The 23,745-nt window shown below is 48.4% G+C and overlaps 1 protein-coding gene across 6 annotated transcripts in view; it reads left to right on the plus strand.

Annotated features, from left to right (window-relative positions):
* Window positions 1–23,745, plus strand: part of TSPAN14 (tetraspanin 14) — a 59,064-nt gene that overhangs the window by 24,647 nt on the left and 10,672 nt on the right. For 2 of the 6 annotated variants that reach the window (XM_076010181.1, XM_076010182.1), the window contains exons 2-4: window positions 5,987–6,084; window positions 20,701–20,751; window positions 23,121–23,267. In XM_076010181.1, the coding sequence (XP_075866296.1) occupies window positions 6,004–6,084; window positions 20,701–20,751; window positions 23,121–23,267 (279 nt within the window). In that variant the 5' untranslated portion in view covers window positions 5,987–6,003. The other 4 variants (XM_076010180.1, XM_076010183.1, XM_076010179.1 and 1 more) reach the window with 4 other exon arrangements.

The raw sequence follows: 23,745 nt of genomic DNA on the forward strand, positions 1-23,745 counted from the left end.
TGGAAGGCCTCCTGAATGCAGACCCAAGTGGATGAAGGTAGACCCAGACCTGTACCCTGAAATCTCAGCATGCTGGGGTAAAAGGGATGATCCTCTAAGTTTATACAGAGAAAGAAACAGGTCAAATATTAATACAAAAATCAGGAGTTGGAGTGGTTTCGGGCTTCTCAATACTCAAGAGTATAGAAAATGGTGGAGTGGTGTTTTCCTCATTCTCAGTGAAATTAATTCCCACCCTAGAATTCTACCCACAGCTAAACTCATTCAGGAATGAAGGTAGAATAAAGATGTTTTCAGATATACTAGGTCTGAAAAACTTTCCTTTTGCACTGAAGAATTTCTCCACAAAACTGAGCAAACACCAGATCTCTAGCTTGTATACCAGAAGGTGTGAAGGGAATTCTGTGCACCTGTTGAGATTGAAGGAGCTCAGAAGGCTCCAGGAGGGATTTCTTTTGGAAGACGAAATAGAAATAGAACATGTGATGAGAAAGAACTTAGTGAGAGATTTAGACAACTGGCATTGAATTTAGGGTTAAATATTGATAAATTCATAGAAATTTCTTTTTTTTTTTTTTTTACAGAGTCTCACTTTGTTGCCCAGAGTGCCATGGCATCAGCTTAGCTTACAGCAACCTCAGACTCCTGGGCCCAAGAGTTCCTCCTGCCTCAGCCTCTCACATAAGCTGCAACTACAGGCATGTGCCACCATACCTGGCTAATTTTTTCTATGTATTTTTAGTTGTCTGACTAATTTCTTTCTATTTTTAGTAGAGAGGTCTGACTAATTTCTTTCTATTTTTAGTAGAGACAGGGTCTCGCTCTTGCTCAGGCTGGTCTCGAACTCCTGACCTCGAGCGATCCTCCACCTCATCCTCCCAGAGTGCTTAGGATTAGAGGCATGAGCCACTACGCCCAGCCTCGATTGATTTTTGTTAAATGTATTTCTTGCTGTGGTCCATGGTCAAATGATTTGAAAACCATTGTTTAATGGTTTCTCATTGCTGGTTCACTTTTCACACTTCTGAATTGTTCATATATTTTACTGTTGACCATGTGCTACCATTTTAATTTTAAAAAGGGAGGAATGTTACAGGTTAATGTAACACTGAAGCAGGGGAGTCGTGTTTATGATGATGGGGATGGGTGAGACCATCACACTCAAGCCAGTATCCTAGGCAGGTGCCCCCCAACCATCAGTGGCCCTCATTTACATTTATACTACAAATGGTTAAGTGTGACAGTGGAAACTGTTTTGGAAAGTCACTATCAAGTCCATCACCCTATGCAACTACTTTCATGCTCTTATATTTCACTTCGGCTTTTAAGCACATACTACAAATTGTTCCATAATTGCAAACCATGACGTTTGTATTTCATACTTAATGCATATTCTTTTTCTTGAAGCAAATTCTTAGTCATGAGTTTATTGGATTAAGGGTATGACTAGTTACTTTTGGTGTTGAATGTCTATAACCGTATTGCTTACAAAAGGGTAGTAACAGTTCTGTCTGCTGCCAGCATTAAGGTATGAATGTGCTTGCCACAATAGTGGTGGTGATTTTGTTAAATTCACAGCGAAGTTTTATTTCCAGTTGACATTGAATATATTTCTATTTGTTAATTATGTTATCTTTCCATTTGTGTATAATGTCCTTTGTCCTTTTGTCTAAAACAGGAATCTATTGTTAAGTATGAATCTTTATATGTAGTGGATATATTTACTTCTTGTCATAATTTTTGCAGCCTCAGATAACATATTTGTGTTTCCCTTTTTATTTTAATCAAATGGGCATTTTTAGACTTTTTATCTGTTCTAGATTGGTAATCTTGTACTTTGAATTGTTTTTTCCTGTTGCCTCAAAAGTGGAGATTTAACATGAAATACCCCGTTCTCTGGGGGTGTGAATGTGTGGGTGCATTTGTATGTGTGTGCTCGCATACACGTATGCCCTTTAGATATTTGAATTGATATTTGCTTATTATCTAATTCCCCTCCAATTGCTACCCAGTTATCTCAACACTATTAAATAATACTACCTTTGCCCCTGTTTTGAGAAGTTGATATTTTGAAAAACATGTCTCTTATTTGCCACGTAAATGCTTTATTTTGTATTAATAAGTTCTTAGAGTTAGGACTGTTTGTGGTATTGAGAACTGTTTCTATGCACACAAAATAGCTTTTGGAGATTCATCTCTTCTGGGAGATACTTAGTATTTATAAAAAATTTACCTAAGTACCTTTGGGAAGCTAAGATTCTTAGTCGTGTGTGTGTGTGTGTGTGTGTGTGTGTGTGTGTGTGTTAAGGTAAATGGTATTGGTGTTAATTGAACATACCAGTTGATGATTAAGTTCTGCCTTCCTTTGGTATGACTTGGTTCAGCAAATAAGGTAAGATGCCTGGGACTGTGGTCACTTGGGAGTCATTTTGGGTCACTTTCAGCACTACTTCTTTAGCAGCCTTATTGGAGTTACTTGTAAATGCAGTAACAGCTCAGTTGGTGGCTCAGGAGTGCTCAATCCTCTTTCCTTCACTTGAGGATCTGAAGCCACCAGACCACACCTCAGGAGCTCAGCACTGGCTTTATCCCTCCGCAGACCAAAGGCCGTCACACCTTGTGCGTGAGTGTGTGTCTGGGGTCCAGACAGGTCTTCCCGTTACCTCCTTCATCCTGGACTCTGGGATGCTTTGCGTTGAGACTAGGATCTTTTGGCCACTCTGAGGGTCAGGACCTGACCCACTGCCCAGCAGAACAGCACACAAGGGCGAGAAGCTGCCTTTCCTCCGTGTCCTTAGGTTAGGTATGTGGCAGGGTGCAGGGAGGGGGTGAAGAAAGACTAAAATGTTTCCTTGCAACAGTTTCCTTTTCTGTGGTTTAAGGCTGAGAACATAAGGGTCACTGGGACATCCCCACCCTTCCACCTCGTGGGGTTATCCTGAGCTGGACAAAAATTGCACAGTGCCAGTCAGTGCGCATGCTCTGGGTTGTAAGTGGCAGGCATGTGTGGATATGTTGTCTGAGTGTGGCACACCATGTTGAGTGTTGACGTTACCAGGGAGTGAGGGCTTGGAGTTAAAGTCATGGCAGCTGATATTCTCGTGTGGGTGTGGATTTGGGTTTGGTCTGTGAAAGCAGAGTTGTTTCCTGGTTGGTTGCGTGTCTTTGTAGGGTGGGACAGGGTGAAGCTGATGGTGAGGGAAGTCAGGTGCCCACTCCAGAGCACTGGTCTCCCTGCTATCTGCATCCCTGTGATGTTCTCTGTGGCCTTTCCATGTTTGTGCACACGTAAGGAGCTAGAGCTGAAGGAGACCTGGGATCTTCAGATTGAGAGTCCCAGCAATCACCACAGGGCAGTCTTGTTTCAAGGGCCTTGGGCAGGGGCGCAGGGATGAGTCACCAGTGCCAGGGAAAGTAGATTAGCTAGTTTCTTTGTGGACCTTCCATCAAGGAGAAAGGGAGGAGTTTGGCTTTGTTTACAGCCTCAAAACTTCTGGGAGAGAGCTTTGCCGTGGGCTGGGTTACAGGAGTTCAAGGGAGCTCCCTCTGGGACTCCTGCCCAATTGGGCTGCAGCCTGACCAGCCCTCTGTGGTGTCAGCCCCAGGGTCACAGAGGGCTCTGCTTCCCGGCTTCTCCAGGAACCACGAGGAAGGAGTGTGCATTTGGCATTCTGAGGAGCAGGAATGTCTCCTTAGTAAAAAGGAACAGATTTTCTGCCACAGAACATTTTCCTGCCTCATAGGGCATTTCCAGCCTCATTGGCTATTCTCTGTGATAAACTGTGTTGAATTTTAAGTTAAAAAAATTTTTTCCCCTACATTCACGAATCTAGCCATTTGTAGCCCAACCTCTCCCCACCACAAAACAAGCCAACAAACAAACCAATTAAAAAAACCCAAAACCAGTGCTCTGGGGCTCTGTAATCTGTGCAACAAAAACAGGTGAATGTCAACTATCTTTAGTTAGTTGCCTACAAGGAGCCACTCCCATAGCAGTCTGTGTGCCGGAGCACAGCTAACAAGGCCCTCCTGCCTTGCAGGATCCCTGAAGGGACTGCTGCAGCTCTTGTTGCCCAAGCTGATAACCTGGTCCACAGGGCATGGGTATGACAGCAGAATCACCCAGGGAACTTGTCAAAATGCAGATTCAGGGCCCCAACCCAGACCTCTTTATCAGAGCCTTGGGAGTGGGTTTGGAATCTGTATTTAGAATAAAGGACACTGACACTGCCAGCTGGGCCCCTCATACCAGTGACATTGGAGACTGGTCACTGAGAGCCCCATTTTAGTTGAGGATGCTAAGGCCCTGAGAGGGCAGGGATCGTGCAGGGTGCGGTCATGTTGCTCAACAAAGTGCTGTGTCTGTGCCTGAAAGACCATCTGTTCTGTTCTCTTATCCTGCAGCCTATGTGTGGCCCTGGTGGTGTTCAGGCCTGGTGTGGAGAGCTCTTGGGCAACAGGTAGTTTGTTCACACTCATTCCTGGAGGGGAGTTTTGTGGAAGTGCTCTGCTGATGGTGGGACAGTAAGGCGGAGGTGGCTGTCCCTTCCCTGGTTGGTTTTTGAGGTCGGGCAGGCTAGACACCCCCAGCCCTCTGGGAATAAGGGAGTGAATGGTGGTGTGAGTGGATGGTGGTGTCCAGGCTGCGCCTGTCGATTCTACACCATGGGCAGGATGGAGCAGTCACAGGGTCCATTTCCAGAGGAATGTGGTGTTCATGTCCCTTCTTGGCACCACCTTCTCGGAACATTATTAACTAGCAGCCAGGCTGCCAAGGTCGCCTCACAGGAAGGGGTTTTGCAAGTAGCCACTCTGCAGGAAGGCCACGGAAGCTGGTTTCTCACTGGTGGTTGTGGGTGGGTCACCTCCTCCCTGCCAGGGTGGCCCTGTTCTTGCCTCAGGCTTTGTTATGTTTGGCCCCTCTCCTCAACCTGGGAAGTGGGAGGTGAGCAGGGGCTGGTATGGGAGCTCCCGCTTGAGGCACCCCTCCTTCCACACCGCCTAGCCACTATGTTGGGGGTAGGGGACAGTGGAGGACTTAGCAGTCCAACTGGATTGCCACTAGGGTTCAAGACAGAAAGTGGTACAGGTGGACCAGGCCCTCAGAATTCCCCTTTATTGGCACCCCCCTTTTGTAGGGCTCTCTGAAGGGCTTTGGGAGATGGACACAGATAAAAACAAGGGCCCCACCCTTCACTCTGCAGTTCACAGGGTTGCTCCCACGTGGGTCCAGTAGTCCAAGCCTTGTTACAGCCTAGGAGGCCAAAGCCGAGGCCAAAGCCAAGGCCATGGTGGTAGAGGTGGGGGTGGGAAGTAGGAGAGAAAGTGGGCACGGGTTGGGAGAAATGCTGGCTGCTGTGGCCTTCCCCACCTCTGTGAGGGCTGAGCTTGGGAGGTTGTCTCAGAAAATGTTAGATAAACAAATATGGAGCCATACTTCTTTACTGGGCACAATTGGATCATGTCCAAACCTGCCTGCCTGTTCATCTCTTAGTCCCAAATGTGGCTCTTTATGGTTGGTCCCCCAGTTCTTCCACTCGCTCTGATGGATGGAAAGAATGTGGACTGCAGAATCCCTTGTCCTTGGTTCAGATCCTGGGCTCTGTCATTGTCCTTGGGCAAGTCACATGACCTTTCTTAACTCCTGTTTCATCAACCATGACGTGGAAAAATCAATCTCTAATCGAGAGGTGATGCGTGGGAAGGTTCCGGGCAGAATTCTTGGTACTTAGAAGACATTTTAAAAAGCCTCTTTCTCCCGTCTATAAAAAATGCACCTCTTATTCTTCTGTTTGTTTTTTGGAAAACTGAGTTAACCTGAGCTTCACCTTACCTATTGCTGGCCTTGGTAGTAGACCTGTGCTTGGCTGGTAATGGGGCATGAGGGGGATTATCTGGAGCTTTCTGGAACCTGCATGTGAGCAGGTTTGGGGGAGATGTTTTAAAACTGTACTTGCTACCTCACCAGTCCCACGTCTCTCCGCAGATTCTGCTTCTCAGAAGATGCACTATTATAGATACTCTAATGCCAAGGTCAGCTGCTGGTACAAGTACCTCCTTTTCAGCTACAACATCATCTTCTGGGTAAGTGGATGAGAGTGGCCACACTCCCTCATGTAGTCCTCCATTCAGCCATCATGATTCTTCACATCCTTTTGATTTGTGGGCCCTTGTGTGAGGCTCTGGGATAGGTGGTGGGCAGGGTCGCTGAGGCATGTCCTCATGGAACCAGTGGCAGCGCTGTGATGGGGAAGGCCAGCCAGCGCCGGGAGTCAGGAAGGCTTGGGGCTCTGGCCCAGATGCTTGCCTGTCTCCTCCCCCCTCATCTCTGCCCTAGTGATGGCCCAGTGAGATGTCAGAGCCGGGTACTTTGTGTGCGTTTGACTGTGGGCCAGGCCCTGCTCTAGGTTCTGGGAAGCAACAGTGGACTACGGCAATAAAGACCTGCCCTCCTGGTGCTGATGTTTAACCAAGAGTGGTGTTAGCCTACTGAGCAGCAGAGAGCAAGGAGGGAGAAGCTGCTTGGCTAGCTAGTGTGGCCAGGGAAGGGCATTCTGAGGAGCTGACTACTGGACTGAGACCTGAGTGCTAATGAAGAGGCAGCCAAGGGGGGGGGGGTCTGGGGCAGAAAGCTCCAGGCAGGGAGAACAGCAGTTGCAAAGGTCCTGAGGCAAGTATGAGCTTGGCATGTGCAAAAGACAAAAAGAAGGCCCCATAGCCAGAGCTAGGTGGGGAAAGGGGAGAGGTGACATAGGTGAGGACAGAGATATGCAGGACCAGATCATAAAGGTTTGTGTGGGTCTTAATAAGTAGTTGGAATTATTTTCTGCATCTTTAGCTAACTCTGGGAAGGTTGTAAGTTGGATGGTGTGATCTGGTGTTGGAGTGACTACAGAGTGAGGAGATGGATGGTGGTACCACATTCTGAGATGGGATTTGGGGGTAGAAGGATAAGTTTGAGTTGTCTCTTAGCCTCATGGAGATGTCAGTTTCCTTTGTCAGTGACTGTCCTGGAGACGGAAGTCTTTGCCTCCTTCAGAGGAAGGGGTAGAGCTATGAGAGCTTCAGAGATGAGCGTGTTGACTGAGAAGAGGAGGGGTCTGAACACTGAGCCCTGGGAGGCTAGAGGCTGGGTTGAGGAGGAAAGCCCACTCCCAGGTTGGCTGGGAGTGAGTGGCCTGAGGTAAAAGGAAAACAGGAGATCTCGTGTTGTGGAAGCCTTCCAAGGAGGAGCAGTCAGCTATGCCAAGACGAGGCATACATGAGGACAGATCATTGGCAATGGCTTGGACAAGGGGGAGTAGTTGGGGACCTTGACTAGAGCCGCTGTGTGCTCTGGGTGGGGGTGGGGGAGGAAAACCCAACAGGGGTTGGCCGAGGAGCTGACGGGGAGTAAAGAAGTGAAATGGTGACTCTTGACCGTTCTTTCCAGGACTCTTGCTTGCCTTAAAGAGGAGCAGAAAAATTGGGCACTGGCTGGAGATGGTTGAGGGTTAAGAGATCTCATGGCATGTGTGTATTGCTGGTGGCGCTGGTCCAGGGAGAGACAGGCATTGATTCTGTGTAGGAGGGCCAGGGACATGATTGTGCTCAGAGGCTTTTAAAACCATTAAGCAAGCATAGTTTATTAGTGTCTGCCTGGGAGCAGATGGATAAGGAGGGACAGAATGAGTGGCTATGGTGCCACGTCTTGCTTCTGCAGATTTGGCATTTCCTATTTCGACTGGAAGTCTTTAAACAAGGCAGGCATACTAAGACTTATCAGCTTTTCAGCCTTGATTTTACAGCATCTTCTCCTGGTGATTTTAGTCAGTGTGTTTGGGAGTTTTCTGTCCTAGAAAAATAAGGTGAGATTTGACAGCATGACCTTTCACCCCAGGTCTTTTGCGGTGCTCGGACAACCTTTTACCAACAATCTTGTCATTGTCCCTGAAATGGGGCATTGCTGGACATTTGATATGGCTCCTGTGGGACCCTCCTATTGTGAGAACTGTTCCCCATCCTTGTGATGTGTGGCTTCTCAGACCGGCATTACTGCCTGTGTGAAGGAGAGCCCTCTGGCCTCACCCTGCATTCTCAGCCCCCATACCCAGCCAGGGGTCACCTGGGCTAGACAGGCAGCCGGACACTCTGGACACTTGTACAACCAAGCTGTCCCCCACGGGTGTGCTTGCTTGGCTTTGTGCTTCAACCTGTGACTCTCATCTTGATTTTTGCAGCTAGAGGAAAACTGCCAACTGATGCTGTGGCAGAGGGCCCTAGTGATCTCCATGTCTTCAGAGGCTTTTCTGGACAGATTCTTTGCTCTTGGGGAACTCTAGTAACCTGCCCAATAACACAGTCACAGCGCCAAATTCCAATATCAGAGTTCATGAATCCAGCATGGTAGAAAGCCTTGGTGGTTGAAGGGCACTGCAGTCTTGTCGGTTTTGCAGAATTGGCAATGTGTGAGTTGAGAGTTAATCATTTTTCAGTTAGTGTGCACTGGGCCAGAACAGGAAGGAACAAACAGAACAGTCAGAAAGATGAGGCATGAGAGAGTGTGGTTGGGAAATGGGAGTGGGAGGCCAGCTGCCTCTTGGGGGATGCTGCTGGACCCTCCCTGCTGGGTTCCTGACGGTGATTAGCAGTCGTGTGCACAGGAGCTGCAGTGTAGAGTGAGACCCGAGAACTGGGGTGCACAGCTCCTCTGGGAAGCTCATGGTGTGGTGGGAGGGTGCTGGCTATGGGCCCGAGGTGCCAGTCTGGACTCTCTCCTGAACTAAGTGACCTTGATAAGCCTTGATGTTTTTCTCTTGAAATACTGGTTTCAGCTGCCTGTTGTCTGCCTCATAAGGTTGCTGAAAATGTATAATGTGGTATGCCAAGCCCATATCTCTTCAGAGAAGTTTTCTTAAATGGAGAAAATACAAAAATAGAATCATATAATGAATTCCATGTTCTCATCATCTAGCTTTAAAATTTATCACTCATAGCCCATCTTGTTTCATTTGCATCCCCCCACCCCACCCTTTGGATTGTTTTGAAAGAAAGCCTAGATAGATCCTTTCACACGAAGAGTTTCTGTATTTATTTTGTTTGATGCATTTGCAGGGGTATTGCCAGTGCTCTTGTGGACAGACACTGGGCTCAGCAGGCGAGTTTGAATATGCAGAAGGTTGCCTGTTGTTTCTGTGACCAACTCTAGGTGCTGGGACAAACACAAAGTTTTATTTAGCAGCATTTTCCCCCCACCCCCCCTTCTAAAGGGTTTTCACAGTAACACTCTTTATAGATAAATACCTGTTGCCCTCTTAACAGTTTTTTAAAGCTCTCCTTCTGACGTCAGGGCTGAGATTTCCCAGGGATCATTAATACCTCCTTGGAGCAAGAAGCATGGCGGCTTTGTTCTGAACCTCATGGTTTACATAGTGCGAATGGAACTGTGGTTTATGAGGTTCTTATCAGAGGGATCTTAGGGGAAAAAATTTCTTCCAGGCGACATAGCATTTTGAGATCTGTTTTTAGTACAAAATCTCACTTTGACTTTGGGGAAATGCAAATCGAAACCACAATGAGATACCACTTCATACCCATGAGGGTGGCTATTAAAAAAAATAATAGAAAATAAATGTTGGTGACAATGTGGAGAAATTGGAACCCTTGTGCGCTGTTGGTGAAAATGTGCAGTCACCGTGGAAAACAGTGTGGTGGTTCCTCAGAAAGTTGAAAATAGGATTACCTTATGATCCAACAATTCTACTTCTGGGTATATAACCAAAAGAATTGAAAACGGAATCTTGAAGAGATATTTGTACACCCACGTTCGTAGCAGCATTAGTCACAACAGCCAAAAGGGGAAACAACCCAGGTGTCCACTGGTGATAGGATAGATGACAAAATATGGTATGCAAATGCAATTGAGTATCATTCAGCCTTAGAAAGGAAGGCAGCTCTGACACGTGCTACAACATGGAGGAACCTTGGGGATATGGTGCTAAGTGAAATAAGCCAGATACAAAAAGACAAAGACTGTGGGATCCACATATTTTAGGTAACCTAGAGCAGTCAGAAGCAGAGACAGAAAGTAGAATGTTGGCTGCCAGAGGCTGGGGAAGAGGCGAATGGGGAGTTTATTGTTTAATGGGTTCAGAGTTTCAGTTTTGCAAGTTGAAAAGAGTTATGTGGGTAGATGGTGCTAGTGGTTGGGTGCACAACACTGTGAATGTGCTTAATGCCAATGAACTGTGCACTTAAACATGGTTAAAATAAGTTTTATGTGTATTTTATGTATGTTTTACCACAATTACAATTTTTGAAGAAATCTCCTTTTGACTTCCAGAGGAAGGGGAGCTGGGAGAGGCGTATGAGGAGGAGCCCTGCGTGGGGCCCTTTGTCTGTGTTCATTCATGCCCACCCTGTTTTCACAAAGATTTGAGCTTTCCTGGTTTTGCCAAGTGAATCAGTGAATTGTCTATAGAGATGATTCAGATGATACCTGCAACTCCAGGGTTGCTTTCCACCACAAGCATTGACTTTAATCTGCAAAGGTTGGACAAAACCCGTGCTTGGATCCATTTCCAAGATGGATTGAAAGAGAGGAACTGAGACCCCTTCTAAGAAGACAGTAGGCCTTTGTTTCACAGAAAGTATAGTTCCTTGATTGTCTTTAGTATAAAAAAAATTTATAGCAATGTTGTGCCTTTGGCTTTCTCAGTGACTCAGGTAGGTCTGAGCCATGGTTTCCTTCCCTATAAAATTTGTGAATTAGCCTCTGCACTTAATGTGTAGCCTGTTTCTGAGTGAGATGAGAGCCGTGGATATTTGTGCTCTGTGACCAGCGTGGCTTGATGCCCCTTTCTTCAAAGTAACAGATGGTTCAAATTAGGAAACTTCCAACAGTGAGAGAGAGGTTATTGAGAATTTTACCAGAACAACAGGTGTGCCAAGGCCTGCCCTGGGCAAACCAAGGCAAGTCCGAGGTAGAAGGGTCAGCTCTCTTCCCCTACCCTGTGTATGGCATCTTTGCAGGTAAAGTCTTATTCTCTCCATCAGACATTTATTATTCTCCTCTTTGTAGAGACTTGGCACCTTCCAGGGTGGTCTGTTGATCATGGGTTCTTCTGACTGATGGAAAATTTCCCTTATTTGAGCCAAACTTAGTGCCTGTGATATCACACCCCAAGGCCTGGTTTCCAAGTCTGAATGCAAATAGTTTCCCTGCTTCCATCTCTTGGTAATTAATGTAGTCAAAGGGGAAAAGTCTAATGTTTTAATAATATGTATAGGATATTTTTGTTTTCATTGCTAAGAAGATTTGCTCCTTTTTTATCTTCAAGTATTTAGTACACTTTTATAATTGCATGGAAATTCAAGAAGGCTAAACAAGGCATCTCAGCTTTACTGCATTCCCTCTTCTATGCCCCAGTCTGCTGTCTGCAGGCACGCATAGTTTCATATCCTTGTCAGCAGTATCCTCGAAGTCTTGAGGGCTGCATTTTCACATTAGCATCTCTTACTCTAGAACATTCCAGGTTATAACATTATCTTCCTGATTGCATTTTTAGAAATTCCCATATTGGACATTTAGATTGTTTCTAATTTTTTTACTATCCTAGCTAGATAAGGATGCAGTGATTAGTTTGTGTAATATAGATTCTTTCCTTCGGGGAAGGGAGGGAAATGATTTGCTGGAAAAAGATTCCCACGAGTGAGATTAAATGGGTCAGAAGGTGTGTACATTGTTTTGACCTGCCTGACATACTTACAGAGTGAAAGTTACTTCTCCAGGACTGCCTCAATTCATAGGAAATAGACCGCCTTGTCTTTTGGCACAGGTGTGTGTGTGTGTGTGTGTGTGTGTGTGTGTGTGTGTCCTTGGATGATAAGTAGTCACATGGCACAGCCTACTGGAGTGATCCATCTTCTGTGTGGGAGTGCCTTGCTCCCATCTTGTTTGTACTTTTTTTTCTTTTCAGAAATTCTTTATAAAAAATCACTGCTATTGAGGTATAATTTAGAAAGAATAACATTTAACTATTTTAAGTCTACTATTTGATGACAGCTGTATAAGCCACACAACCACCATCATCACAATGAGGATTCGAAACATTGCTACAAACACTTTCCTTGTGCCCCTCTGCACACACCCTGCCCCTCTCCCCCAGGTGGCCACTGATGTGCATACTGTCTCAATAAATTAGATTCAGTTCTTTTGTGTCTGACTTCTTCTATTTAAGTGATGTTTCTCTGTTGTTTTTGTGGGGTTTTTCTTTTTTTTTTTTTTTTTTTTGAGACAGAGTCTCACTCTGTTGCCTGAGCTAGAGTGCTGTGGTGTCATCATAGCTCACTGCAACCTCAAACTCCTAGGCTCAAGCAGTCAGTCCTTCTGCCTCAGCCTCCCAAGTAGCTGGGACTACAGGCATGTGCCACCATGCCTGGCTAATTTTTTCTATATATATTAGTTGGCCAATTAATTTCTTTCTATTTTTAGTAGAGATGAGGTCTCGCTCTTGCTCAGGTTGGTCTCAAACTCCTGACCTTGAGACGATCTTCCCACTTTGGCCTCCCAGAGTGCTAGGATTACAGGTGTGAGCTACCACGCCCGGCCTGTTTTTGTGTTTTTAATTTCATTGATTTCTTTTTCTTTTAAAATTATTTTTTATTTTTATTTTTCAAATTATAAAATACATGTAAGAGTTTATCATTGTAACCATTGTAACCATTTTCATTGGCATTAAATACATTCACATCACATGGATTGCTGCTCTTATTTTCATTATTTCTTCCCTTCTGCTTACTTTGGGATTATTTTGCTTCCCCCCCCCCCCCCAACTCTTTAATGTGGAAGATTAGATAACTGATTTTTAGATCTTTCTTTTTTTCTGGTATAACTATTTGAAGCTATATATTTTCTGCATCCCACACATTTTGATATGCTTTCTCTTCATTTTGTTAAAATACTTTGTATATGCATGCTCTGTTTGAGGTGTGTCTCCCCCAATCCTCAGACTGTCTCCAAGAGTTTCTCTTTTTTTTACTTTTTTATCAGATTTCAGATCTTATATATGCTGGTGTGGTTTTCTTTGTATTTATTTTGTTTGAGGTTCATTGAGCTTTTGGGATTTGTGAGTTTATAGTTTTCATCAAATTTGGGAATTTGACCATTATTTTTTCACACTGCATACACGAAAAATTTTAACCAAATGAAGTGAAAACATATCAAAATGTGTGGGATGCAGAACATGTATAGCTTCAAATACTTTTATACTAGGAAAAAAGAAAGATCTAAAAATCGGCAACCTAATCTTTCACTTTAAGGAGCTGGAAAGCAAACAAAATAATGCCAGAGTAAGTAGAAGGGAAGAAATAAAAATAAGAGCAATAGTCAATGTGAGTATGAATGTACTCACCCCTTTTTTTCCTCTGGGTCACTGGTTGTCCTATAGGTCACTAAGGCTCTATTCAGTTTTTGTTATCCCCCCCGCCCCCCTTTTTAGTTTGGATAGTTTCTGTTACTTTGTCTTCAAGTTTACTGATCTTTTCTTCTGTAGTGTCTGATTGGCTATTAAACCCATCCAGTGACTTCATTTCTAATGTTTCTATTTCTAGTAATTACAATTGGGTCTTTTTTATATCATTTATTTCTTTTCTCATCATATTTATGTTTTCCTTTAAATCCCTGAACATATGTTTATAATATCTGTTTTAAATTCTTTCTCTGCTAATTTTATCTTCTCTGTCATTCCTGTGTTGTCTTTTGTTTACTTTTTTCCCCTGGAAGTCACTTTTTTTTCTTTCTTGCCTACCTAGTAACTTTTGGTTGGATGCTAGATATAGTTTTTTCACCTTAATATTCTTCCCTAACAGTATGAAGTCTTTTGTGTCTGACATCTTTTGTTAAATGTCATGCATGAGATTCATTTGTGTTGTTGTATGTAGCTGTAGATCATTCATGCTTGTTGTTGTGTTATAGTCCATTGTGGGGATATATGATTCGTGTTATTTACAGTTTTAGGCTATTAAGACCTGTTACAATAATATAAAAACATACCGGTGTTGGAGAGAGCTGGGTATACGGGTATCCCAGCATTCATGTGGCTGAGCTAAAGGAAATCCTGTCTTTCGTCTCTAGGTCCAGATGGTTTTAGTGTGATAGTTAAGTGCTGGGCTTGGCAGACTATGGGTTGCAGGCCAAACCTGGCCTTCCGCCTGTTTTTGTACATACAATTTTGTTGGAACAAAGCCACACCCATTCATTTACGTATTATCTATGGCTGCTTTCCCACAGAGTTGAGCACAGTTGAGCAATTGCATCAGAGATCATCCAGCACACACAGCTGAAATGTTTACTACTTGGCCCTTTACAGAAATGCTGACTCCTGGCTTAGTTATCTTGGTTTTCTACCCACTGTTAATCATCGTGAACTGTGCCAGTAGTGGTTGAGACTAGGGTCGGGTGAGGCTGGGGTGAGGGTTTTCCCTGTCACCTCCCTTGAATGACTCTACCCCCCCTCGGCCTTCCTTCCTTTCCAACGCCTTGACACAGAGTCTTGGGCGGAGCAGAGCTTGGTTGGGGTAGGAGCCCTGTTATCGGGTGACACAGAGACAGCTGTGGGAGCAGCCCTTGGAGCCCTCTGTGCAGTCCTTGCCCCCTCTGGGGCCCTCACAGGGGTTTGCTGGCTCTGCTGGTTTTTTTCAGCACCACCCTTCCTGCAGGAGGAAAAGCTGGGGCGTGATAGCTGTGTGACCCCATGCAAGACAGCTCCTGCCCAGGGCCCTGCTTCCCTCTGTCATGGGGAAGTTGGGTTCCAGCATCCCTTCTGGCTCCCGGACCTGCCAAACACCCACCAAGAAGTGGTGTGGCTCAGACTTTTTAAATGTGGGACTGTTTTGAAAGGCATGTTCCTGCTCCTTTTAGGGGTCACAGTGGCCCTGGTCTTGAGGGGCAATCTAAGCCCGACCAACACCCCACAAGTCTTTCCCCAGCCCCCTGGACTCTTGGGGTCGGGCTGGGTCTAGCTAGGGTCTGTGCCCTTGTGGGTCCTTTCTGTCCTCAAGTTCAGCTGAATCACTGGCATTTCCAGTTGCCACCAGTATCTCTCGTGCTCTCTGAGTGAGTGCTCCCAGGCCTAGATGTGAGAGTTCCTATTCTGGAGAGTGCCAGTGCCCAGGACTCAAGTAAGATGGCAGAGCTCAGCCAGCAGGAGGTACCTGGGCCCTTGGAGTTCATCAGTCTCCAGCTGCTTATGTTGCAGCTCTGCCAACTAAGGCCCAAGTGATGGGGGCTTGCTGGAGCCACTGGGGGAGTCAGCAACAGAGCTGAGACTTGGTCCTAGTTTCCTCTGCTCCCTGCAGTTTTCTTTCTATCATTCTTTCCTACCTTATCTGGGGAGCTTTCCAGAAGGCCAGTGAAACAGGTACCTGGAAAGGAGAACATTGGCATAGGACAGGACACAGTCCTGGGAGTTACTGGGGGCACAGAGCAGAGCACCAGGGTCAGGAGAAGGAGGCACAGAGTGTCTTCAGCACAGCAGGCACTTGTGGTGTCTCCTTGACGGACTCTGTTCTGCCTGCACTGCAGGAGGCAGGGCTCCTTCGGGACCTGGCCCTGTGCCTCGGGGTAACCAGGTCACATGGGGTCTTCCTTTAGTCTTTAAACCTTCCAGTGACCTAGGAAGGGTTGTCTCTGTTTTGTATAGGAGAACATGGGCTGAGAGAAGGTCCTGTCACTAGCAAGCTGCAGAGTGAAGATTGAACCCAGGACTGGCTGATCTGTGCTGTGTGTTCAGCACTGCTCTAGGCAGCCTCTTGTTGCAGTGGGTTCCTCTTGGGTTTCCTTCTGGTCGTCTCTGAGGCTATGATAGAAAGCCCAGGGGAAGAAGTGCTGCGAGTGTCAGCCTGAGTCAGCAAGGGGTTTGTGCAAGAGCCAGAGGCCAGCAGGGCAGAGCCTGGGAGTATTGCCTTGCTTCTGGTGGTTCACCTTGAGCTTGCTGAGGAAAGGCCTGCAAGAGTTGCCCAAGTGCTTTTATATATGCTTGAATGAGATCTTGCAAGGGGCCAAGGCTATTGCAATACAAGTGAGAGGTGCTTGTGACCTGCCTGGAGTTGCAACTCTCTCCTCCAGTCTAGCAGGGCCGGGCCAGGTGTCTGCATGTCTGCTCTGACTTGATGGTGTTTGGGTAACATGCCATAGGCTTGCTCACATGAGTGGATGAGTGGCTCTCTTGTGGCTTCTAAGATTGGCCAGCCTAGCCCAGAGTGCCCCAAGGCAACCTCTTACCTTCTTTCATATGAGCATTTGCCTAAGGTAGAAAGGTCAATATTGAAACTTTGCAATGACCCCTGCTCCCTTGTCCATCCGCCTTGGTTGGGACACAGAATGGCTTCACCACCTGACACTGGGTCATTGGCTTTAGAGTTGTACAGCCCAGAAGCCCCTCTGTGAGACTTCTGCATCCGGGGCTCTTGTGTGGATGGGGTGGCTGCCCTGTGGGTGGTGAGATGGCATGTGTCGGAGTCTGAGACACCAAGTTTGGTTCTTAAATGTGCCACCAGCTAGCTGTGTGACCTTGGGCAAGATGACCAAATTGCCCTGCACCAGGACTTTCCCATCTGAAAAAATGAGGGTAATGGGACCAGTGTTATGGGACTTGGAAGGGTCTCTAGGTGCAATAAGTGCTAAACACAGCGTGCACACTCAGAAAAGGGTGGGGCTACTTGCCATGAGGCCACAGCAGGGTACGTGCCCAGTGGTCCAAGCAGAAAGAGGGCTGGCCTCCCCTTGGGCTTGGCCGGAGTTGGGCCCCATTTATCAGTAGGGGATTAAATTAAGGTCATAGAAGAGGGACAAAGAAAGTCGCTGAGGCTGGAGGGCACCCAGCTGAACTCTCACTCCCAGATGGTTGGCAACCAGGGAGGATGGCCCAGCCTGGCTCGGCCCCACAGACCATCTCTCCAAAGTTCCAGGGAAGGGCTCCACTAGTGCCCTGGCTCATTCGTGGGCTGTTACATGAGCAGCCAGGCAGGTCACTTCCCCTGTCTGGTCCTCCCTCAGTTTCTTTGTGTCTAAGACCATTGTTGGCCCCCAGAGTTCCTGCCCTGGGCCAGTGTTCATTGAACCCATGATCTGACATGTGACCCCAAGTTCCTGTCTTTCCGGTGTGAGTTAACTTTAGTTCTTCCTTTAGAACAGAAAGGAAAAAAACACGAGCCCTTATTCTTAGAGCTGAGAGGAGGAGGACTGTGCTGCAGTGGCCGGGAGCTGGCTTCTTAGACCAACTGTGATTCAGCTAGGAGCTTCCTAGGGGGCCTTAGGAAAAAACTGCTACAGGTCGCAAGAGAGGGTCTAGGTCGGTGTGTCTGTGAGCCACGAGCAGAGTAGCACCAGGGGCCTTTTGTTTGGAGTAGGGGGTGATCGCTGCAGACATACAGACAAGCACACCCACCTGTGCACGGGCACTGTGCTCCCGAGGCAGGTGAACATGGACTTCTCTCCTGAGGAGTAGAGGATCTTTTTTAAGAACTTGTGCTCTGAATTTTTTGGCAGAGCAAATTTCCTTTTGTGAAACCAGTCACCTCTTGCCATTATATCTGTTTAGTCACCTAGGGGGAAAATTACAACAGCACCTCAGGGTGGATTCACTGAACCCTATAAATAAAGGTGAAGCTGAGGCTGGTTTTAATGTGGGAAAATATAGAAGATGGGGTGAGAGAGGGTGGACTGTGAGTTGCAGTGGGGAGGAGAGAAGAGAGCTTCATGCCGTGGTTTGGCTGCGTGTTTTTAAGGCAGACTTTTCTCACGTGTCCCACGTGGCTCCAGGGGATGGGTGGACTGCTGTGGAAATGGCCAGGCAGGGGCTGGGATGTCTGGGAACACTGGCTGGGGCATAGGCTGGCTAACTACAGGTCCCATTCTGCTCTGGTCCCAGGCTGGTACCTGGTGTAGGGCTGGGGTCTGGCTTGGCCCCTCTCTGCCCTGAACGTCTTTGGACTGTGCCCGGGAGGAGAGCTGGAGGGACCAAGGCAAGCCCTGCTCTTGGTCCCCGGTGGGTCACTCCCTTGTGCCTGCTCTGGCCCTACTCTGTGCCATATCCTTCTCCAAGTTGTTGGGGTACAAGTGAACAAAGTGGATACCATCTCTGTCCTCAGAGGGCTTACTCAGAGAGACGCAGTAGACAAACAGCCTGTGCGTTCAAGGGTCAGTGCCCTGAAGAAAGTTGGCAGGAGGTGGTCAGGAGTGGGGGGCAGGGAGCAGTCCCCCCCAGGATGGTGAGGGGAGACATCTCTGAGGAGATGAAATTTGAAGACAGCTGACTGAGGTGAGGAAGGCAGCCAGGAACCTATATGGGGGAAGAACATTCTAGGCTGGGAATAGTGTCAAGACTCTGAGGAATAGTGAGACTGCCGGTGGCCCAGGCAGCTGGGCTGGGCAGGGAGTGGGCGGGAGGGGGGTGGGCAGGAGGACGTGGGAGATGTGGGCCCACCCTGCAGACAGTGCGAATTTTGTTCTAGGTGTGAAGGGAAATCACTTGAGGGATCTAAAGCGGGAAGTCCCTGATCCCAAAAGTCTGTGGTTTTAAAGGGTCACTCTGGTTGCTTGGGGCCCTGCGAGGAGCCCCCACGGATCTGGGCCTGAGCGGGCGGAGCATGGACAGGTGGGAGCGGAGGGTCGGGAACACGGGTCGATGCACAGTGGATTTTGAAGGTAGAAGCCGTGGAAGGTCCTGGCGGGTTGCGTGTGGGGTGAAAGGGAAAGAGGCATCAGGCTTGGCGCTGGGTTTTCTCTCTCACACTTGCGAGTGCGTGCACACGTGGGGACGGGGAGACCAAGGCTCCATTCCCGGGCATGTTAAGATGGAAATAAGTGTGGGAGACATTAGGGTATTCGACCTGGGGGATTGGCTAGGGCTAGAGATTTGGATCTGCGAACCAGCAGTGTATAGATGGAATTTAAGGTGTGATTATGAGGTCACCTAGAGGGCTCAGGAGAGGATGAAGGGGCAAGGACTGCAGGGTGAGTGCCACACTGGCCTTTAGAGGCGTCTGGAGGAGGAGGAGGCAGGAGTATGTCAGTGAGTGGTTGGATAAGCTGAGAAAAAAGATCTGGTCTGCAGCTATGGCACAAGGGAAGCAAGTCACTGGGGCCTTGAGGAGTGGTAGGGATGGGGCCAACAGGACACGGTGGGCGGTAGCCTTGCCTTCGGGCTCACCCTCTGTGCCAGCACAGGACACCTGGGAGGGAAAGGAAGTGGCCGTGCCCTCCATCAAGAAAAAACACCAGCCAGTTAATTCAGAGGGAGGACTGAGGAGGGACATCCTCAAGGATGAGCCCGCTGGAGCGTGAGCTTTGCTGTGGCCTCAGTGCTGGAGACGGGCCTGGCACTTGGGACATGCCCTGTGAATGTCCGTTGAACGAATGAGCTGAGGAGTGAATGAATACATGACCTGAGACTTGGGATCCGGCCTTCTCCCTGCTGCGTGGCATTTTGGTCTTGGCCCTGCTTTGTTCTGTTTTATAAAATGTAGGGATTGGTCCTGGCAGAGCTTTTTCACTTGGGGTTCACAGGCCACTGTGGGAACCAGCAGCAGAAGGCTGTGAGCCTTCTGAGATTCCATACAAAATATTGGGCATGTGTGCATTTTCTGAAAGTGATGTGGTCCCAAAGAAGTTGAGACCTCCCAGGTCTTTCTGTAAGGGGCTGGTTTTTCCAACTTCAGCCCCCTAGGGCTAGTATTGGAAAAAAAAAAAAAAGGACAGAACTGGTTTCAGACTGGAGAATACACTGGAAGGTTGAGAGCCATAGAGAAGCCTAGCCTTGTTACTTCTGGGGAGATGCTGATAAATGGCTGTGAAATGCCAGCATAGTGTAAAGCACTTAAACAAAAATAGGAGGCAGCTTTATTTGTAGAGATCATGATGTGTTTTGTTTTATATGGAAAAATCTTCCCGGGTCTAGGAACCTGTGCGGGTATTTGGGTGGGGCCCTTTCTGTTGTGGCACTTGTGGGACAGCCTAGCCCCAGTGGGTTCCTGGAGGTGGGAGGTTGGGGTTGGGGGTGCTTGTGCTTCTCTTCTGGGGTGCAGAAGTGCAGCCCTACGTTAACTCAGTTGCTAATCACGCAGCATTTCCTGAGCACACGTGTGCCCTGTGCCGAGTTTAGGTACCGTGGGGAAGAGGGCCACCCCTACCCAGTGAATGGCTTGGGTAGCTGCTTGCTTGCGCTTGGAGTCTGTCTCCAGGGCTGGAGCCTGGGGTGGGTGGCAGAGTTGGTGTGGGGGCTCTGCTCCCTCATCCCCTCACCACGGGGTGGCACCTGGTCCTGTGCAGAGCCTCACCCTGCACTAGGAGGCTCTGAAGGCAGCTGGGGCAGCCCTCACGGGGGACGATGCCATCTTACACACCAGGTAGTGCACTGAAATGAGTTGGGGTTGCATAATGGTGATGGGCCAGGGCACAGCCTGATGCCTGTGACTCTGGAGGGGCCATCTGGGGTTGAAGGAGTGATCCAGACATTTGGAGAGGTCAGGTGCAGGTTATCTGCAGAGCCTCAGTGTCTCTCTGTTCGGGGGTAGGAAGCCCTGTAGGAGCCACGGGTCACCTTGGACGTGAGCCAGGAGCTTCCCTTGGCTAGCAGTGTGGACTTTGCTCCGTGAAGCATGTTCACAGTGCTGCTTTCTGACCTAATTTCCTCTCTCTCTTTTTCTCCTGCCCCTGCTTAGTTGGCTGGAGTTGTCTTCCTCGGAGTCGGGCTGTGGGCATGGAGCGAAAAGGTAGGTGGTACTGTCACCAGCACTCTGAGCATCAGGCAGCCCAAACCAGATTCATTCAACTTAAAATGTTCCCCTCCTCCAGTCTGTTCCCTGACAACGAGCATTTCTCCTGCAGTGTGAAGGTTTATAGTTCTTACTCTTCACAGATCCTGCTCCCCTGTGGTGGGGCCATTGGGTTGAGCTCTGTGGTTGTGGAGAGGCTTCTCTTCTGTTCCCGATGCCTCCAGTCGCCCCAGGCTTGTCTGTGGCTGTGCCCAGCGCAGGCTTGGGCCTTTCTGATCCCCTCTGTGCCTCTGGAAGCAGGGGAGCAGGTCCCTGGACGCAGTTGCGGTTATCCCTGGAGCTCTTGTCTTGGCCACAGGAAGAACCCCTGAGAGCGGGGAGGAGGGCTGTGTGCCTTCAGGTGCCTAGTGGGGCGGGCAGGTCCTGAACACCTGTGGAGGAGCTGTGCAGAGGGGAGACCAGGCTCTCTCTACCTGGAAGGACTAGGGGCAGTAGCAACTCAAGCGAGGAGATTAGAGTGGGTGTGGGCAGGGTGGAGCTGCCTGCCTCCCATTGCCCTGTGGAAGCCCAGAGGGTTGAAAAGGGCCCTCACTACAGGGCCAGGGAGGGAGGAGGAGGAGGGGTGGGGAGGGATGGGAAGGGAAGTGGAGCATGCTGGGTGGCAAAACAATGGAAACTAAAGCTTTCTTTAGAGCATCAGTCCCCAACCTTTTTGGCACCAGGAACTGGTTTCATAGAAGACCATTTTCTGTGGACAGGGGTGTGGGGTGTGGGGGTGCGGAGCTCAGGTGGCGATGCAAGCGATGAGCTATAAATATAGATGAAGCTTTGCAGGCTCACCTCCTGCCGTGCCCCCCCCCATGCAGTTTCATGGAAGACAACTTTTCTATGGGGGCGAGGGGGGAGGGGTGGATGAGGGGGGGAGCTCTGCAACTCTTGGGGGTTGGGTACTAGAGCCTTAGGCCCAAGGCCCTCTTTTAGTGGAACCTCTGTGGGCTTTCCTACCATGGCCTTAGGAACTGGATATTACCCACCTTCAAAGTTGGATAGCTTCAAGGTGGCCTCTGAACCCTTAAAAGGCAAGAGCTGGGGTGCAATGTCCCTTTGCCCCAGTGACCCAGAAGCAAGTGCAATCCATGGCTTACAGCGCCACCGTGTGGCCTCCTCTAGAACTGCAGCAGCCTGACTGGGCAAAACCCTGAGTATGGGACTGGGTTTTGCATCTGTCAATTTAAAATAATCAAAAGGATCCGAATTTAGCTTAAAGAGAGTTTATTCAAGTGTATAGATTGAGGGTGGCAACCCAGGAAGCACAGATTCCAATGAATGGAAGTCAGTGTTCCACAGAGTAGCAGTTGGGATTATTTACATAGACAAAACTCAGGGAAGGTTAATGATTTCAGCATCTTTCTATGTGAGGCTTAACGTGCAGTTACAACGATCTGATTAGTCAAGGTAGTCCTTTTCTTTCAGAAAAGGTGTATCTAACATTCCACACTGAAGACGTAACTGTCAGGGGGCCTTGGATGCTATCTGGCCCGCATTTGATACGGGACAGTAAAGGAGGCAGTTAACCCGTAACAAAGATCAGTTATAGGTTGGAAGGTGGGTGGTCTGGTCTCCTAGAAATTTACAGAACAAGAACAATGAAAAAAAGAATTAAACTATACTCAAAGAAGCAGAATTCTAAACATGCTGTGGGACTCAGTCCCCAGGCCTTAACTTCCTCCTTGGCATTTTACAAATCCTGTAGAACTACTCTGTCTATTGTGGTTTCCACTGGCTACATGTGACTATTCGAATTTATATTTAAATTAATTAAAATGAAATGCAAAATAAAATCTAGCCCTTTAGTCTTACTAGCTACATTTCAAGGGACAGTGCAGATACAGAACACCCCCTTCGTCACTCAACGTCCCGTGGGCAGTGCTGCCTTTGTGCACCCTTGGTGGGTGTGTTTTCCACAGGGTTATCATATTGAGTCTGTTTTTGTCTCACAATAGTGGGTTCTCCATTAATTGAGTGCCAAGTGGGGGAACTGACAAAGTCAGCCACCCAGGCCTAGCACAGCACCCTGCAGGCTGCAGGGGAAGCCTGGCGCCTGCCTAGGAGGAGCTCACAGCCTCGGTGGAGACCAGGAGCACTTCTGTGTGGGCCCCTGGGGGCTAAGGGGGCAGGGATCTGCTGGCCAGAGGGGCCTCTAACAGGGTGGGCAGGAGCTTCCCTGTGGTCTGGCTTTTAATGAGATGACCAAGCCTCTGAAGGCAGGTCCCTGTCCTCAGTTGAGACGCAGCCCAGTCCCCCAGGGCAGCACCCTTGACTCCCCTCCCAGGCCGATGCTGCCCTGTTTTCTCTGCCTCTTTCAGGGTGTGCTGTCCGACCTCACCAAAGTGACCCGGCTGCATGGGATCGACCCCGTGGTGCTGGTCCTGATGGTGGGCGTGGTGATGTTCACGCTGGGGTTCGCCGGCTGCGTGGGGGCCCTGCGGGAGAACATCTGCTTGCTCAAGTTTGTGAGTGGCCACAGAGATGGTGGGACGGATGGGGCTGGGGTGCGGGTTCTGCTGGGTGGGTTTATGTTACGTGGTCTGAGTGGGTAGCAGCTCTTAGAAGCCTCCCCTGGGCCCCGGCAGAGGAAGCAGGTGTTAGCCCTTTGTGTCCTGCTGTGCCCGAATGGCAAGATTTCAGGAAAAGTCCAGATGAGCTGACTCCTCTGCCCAGGAGAAATTGGGCCCCTCTGGTTTTCAGTCCCTGGTGGGACACGTCCACTGCTCCTAGGCCAGCACTACACCCCCTCCTTTGCCTTTTATCCTCCCTCAGAAGTTCTAAGGGAATTGTTTGTTTGCTACTCACCTTTGCCCTTCCTGGCTAAGATCAAAAGATGTTGCCAGGAACGTTAAGAAATCATTTCCTTCCTCCAGGGGGTGTGAATCTGTTGGATGTGCAGTCCAGAATCCTTAATTTCCTGGCAGAACTGCGAGTTACTAAGAG

The sequence above is a fragment of the Microcebus murinus genome, chromosome 14 (genome assembly GCF_040939455.1).
Source record: "Microcebus murinus isolate Inina chromosome 14, M.murinus_Inina_mat1.0, whole genome shotgun sequence".
In the NCBI taxonomy this organism is placed as follows: Eukaryota; Metazoa; Chordata; class Mammalia; order Primates; family Cheirogaleidae; genus Microcebus; species Microcebus murinus.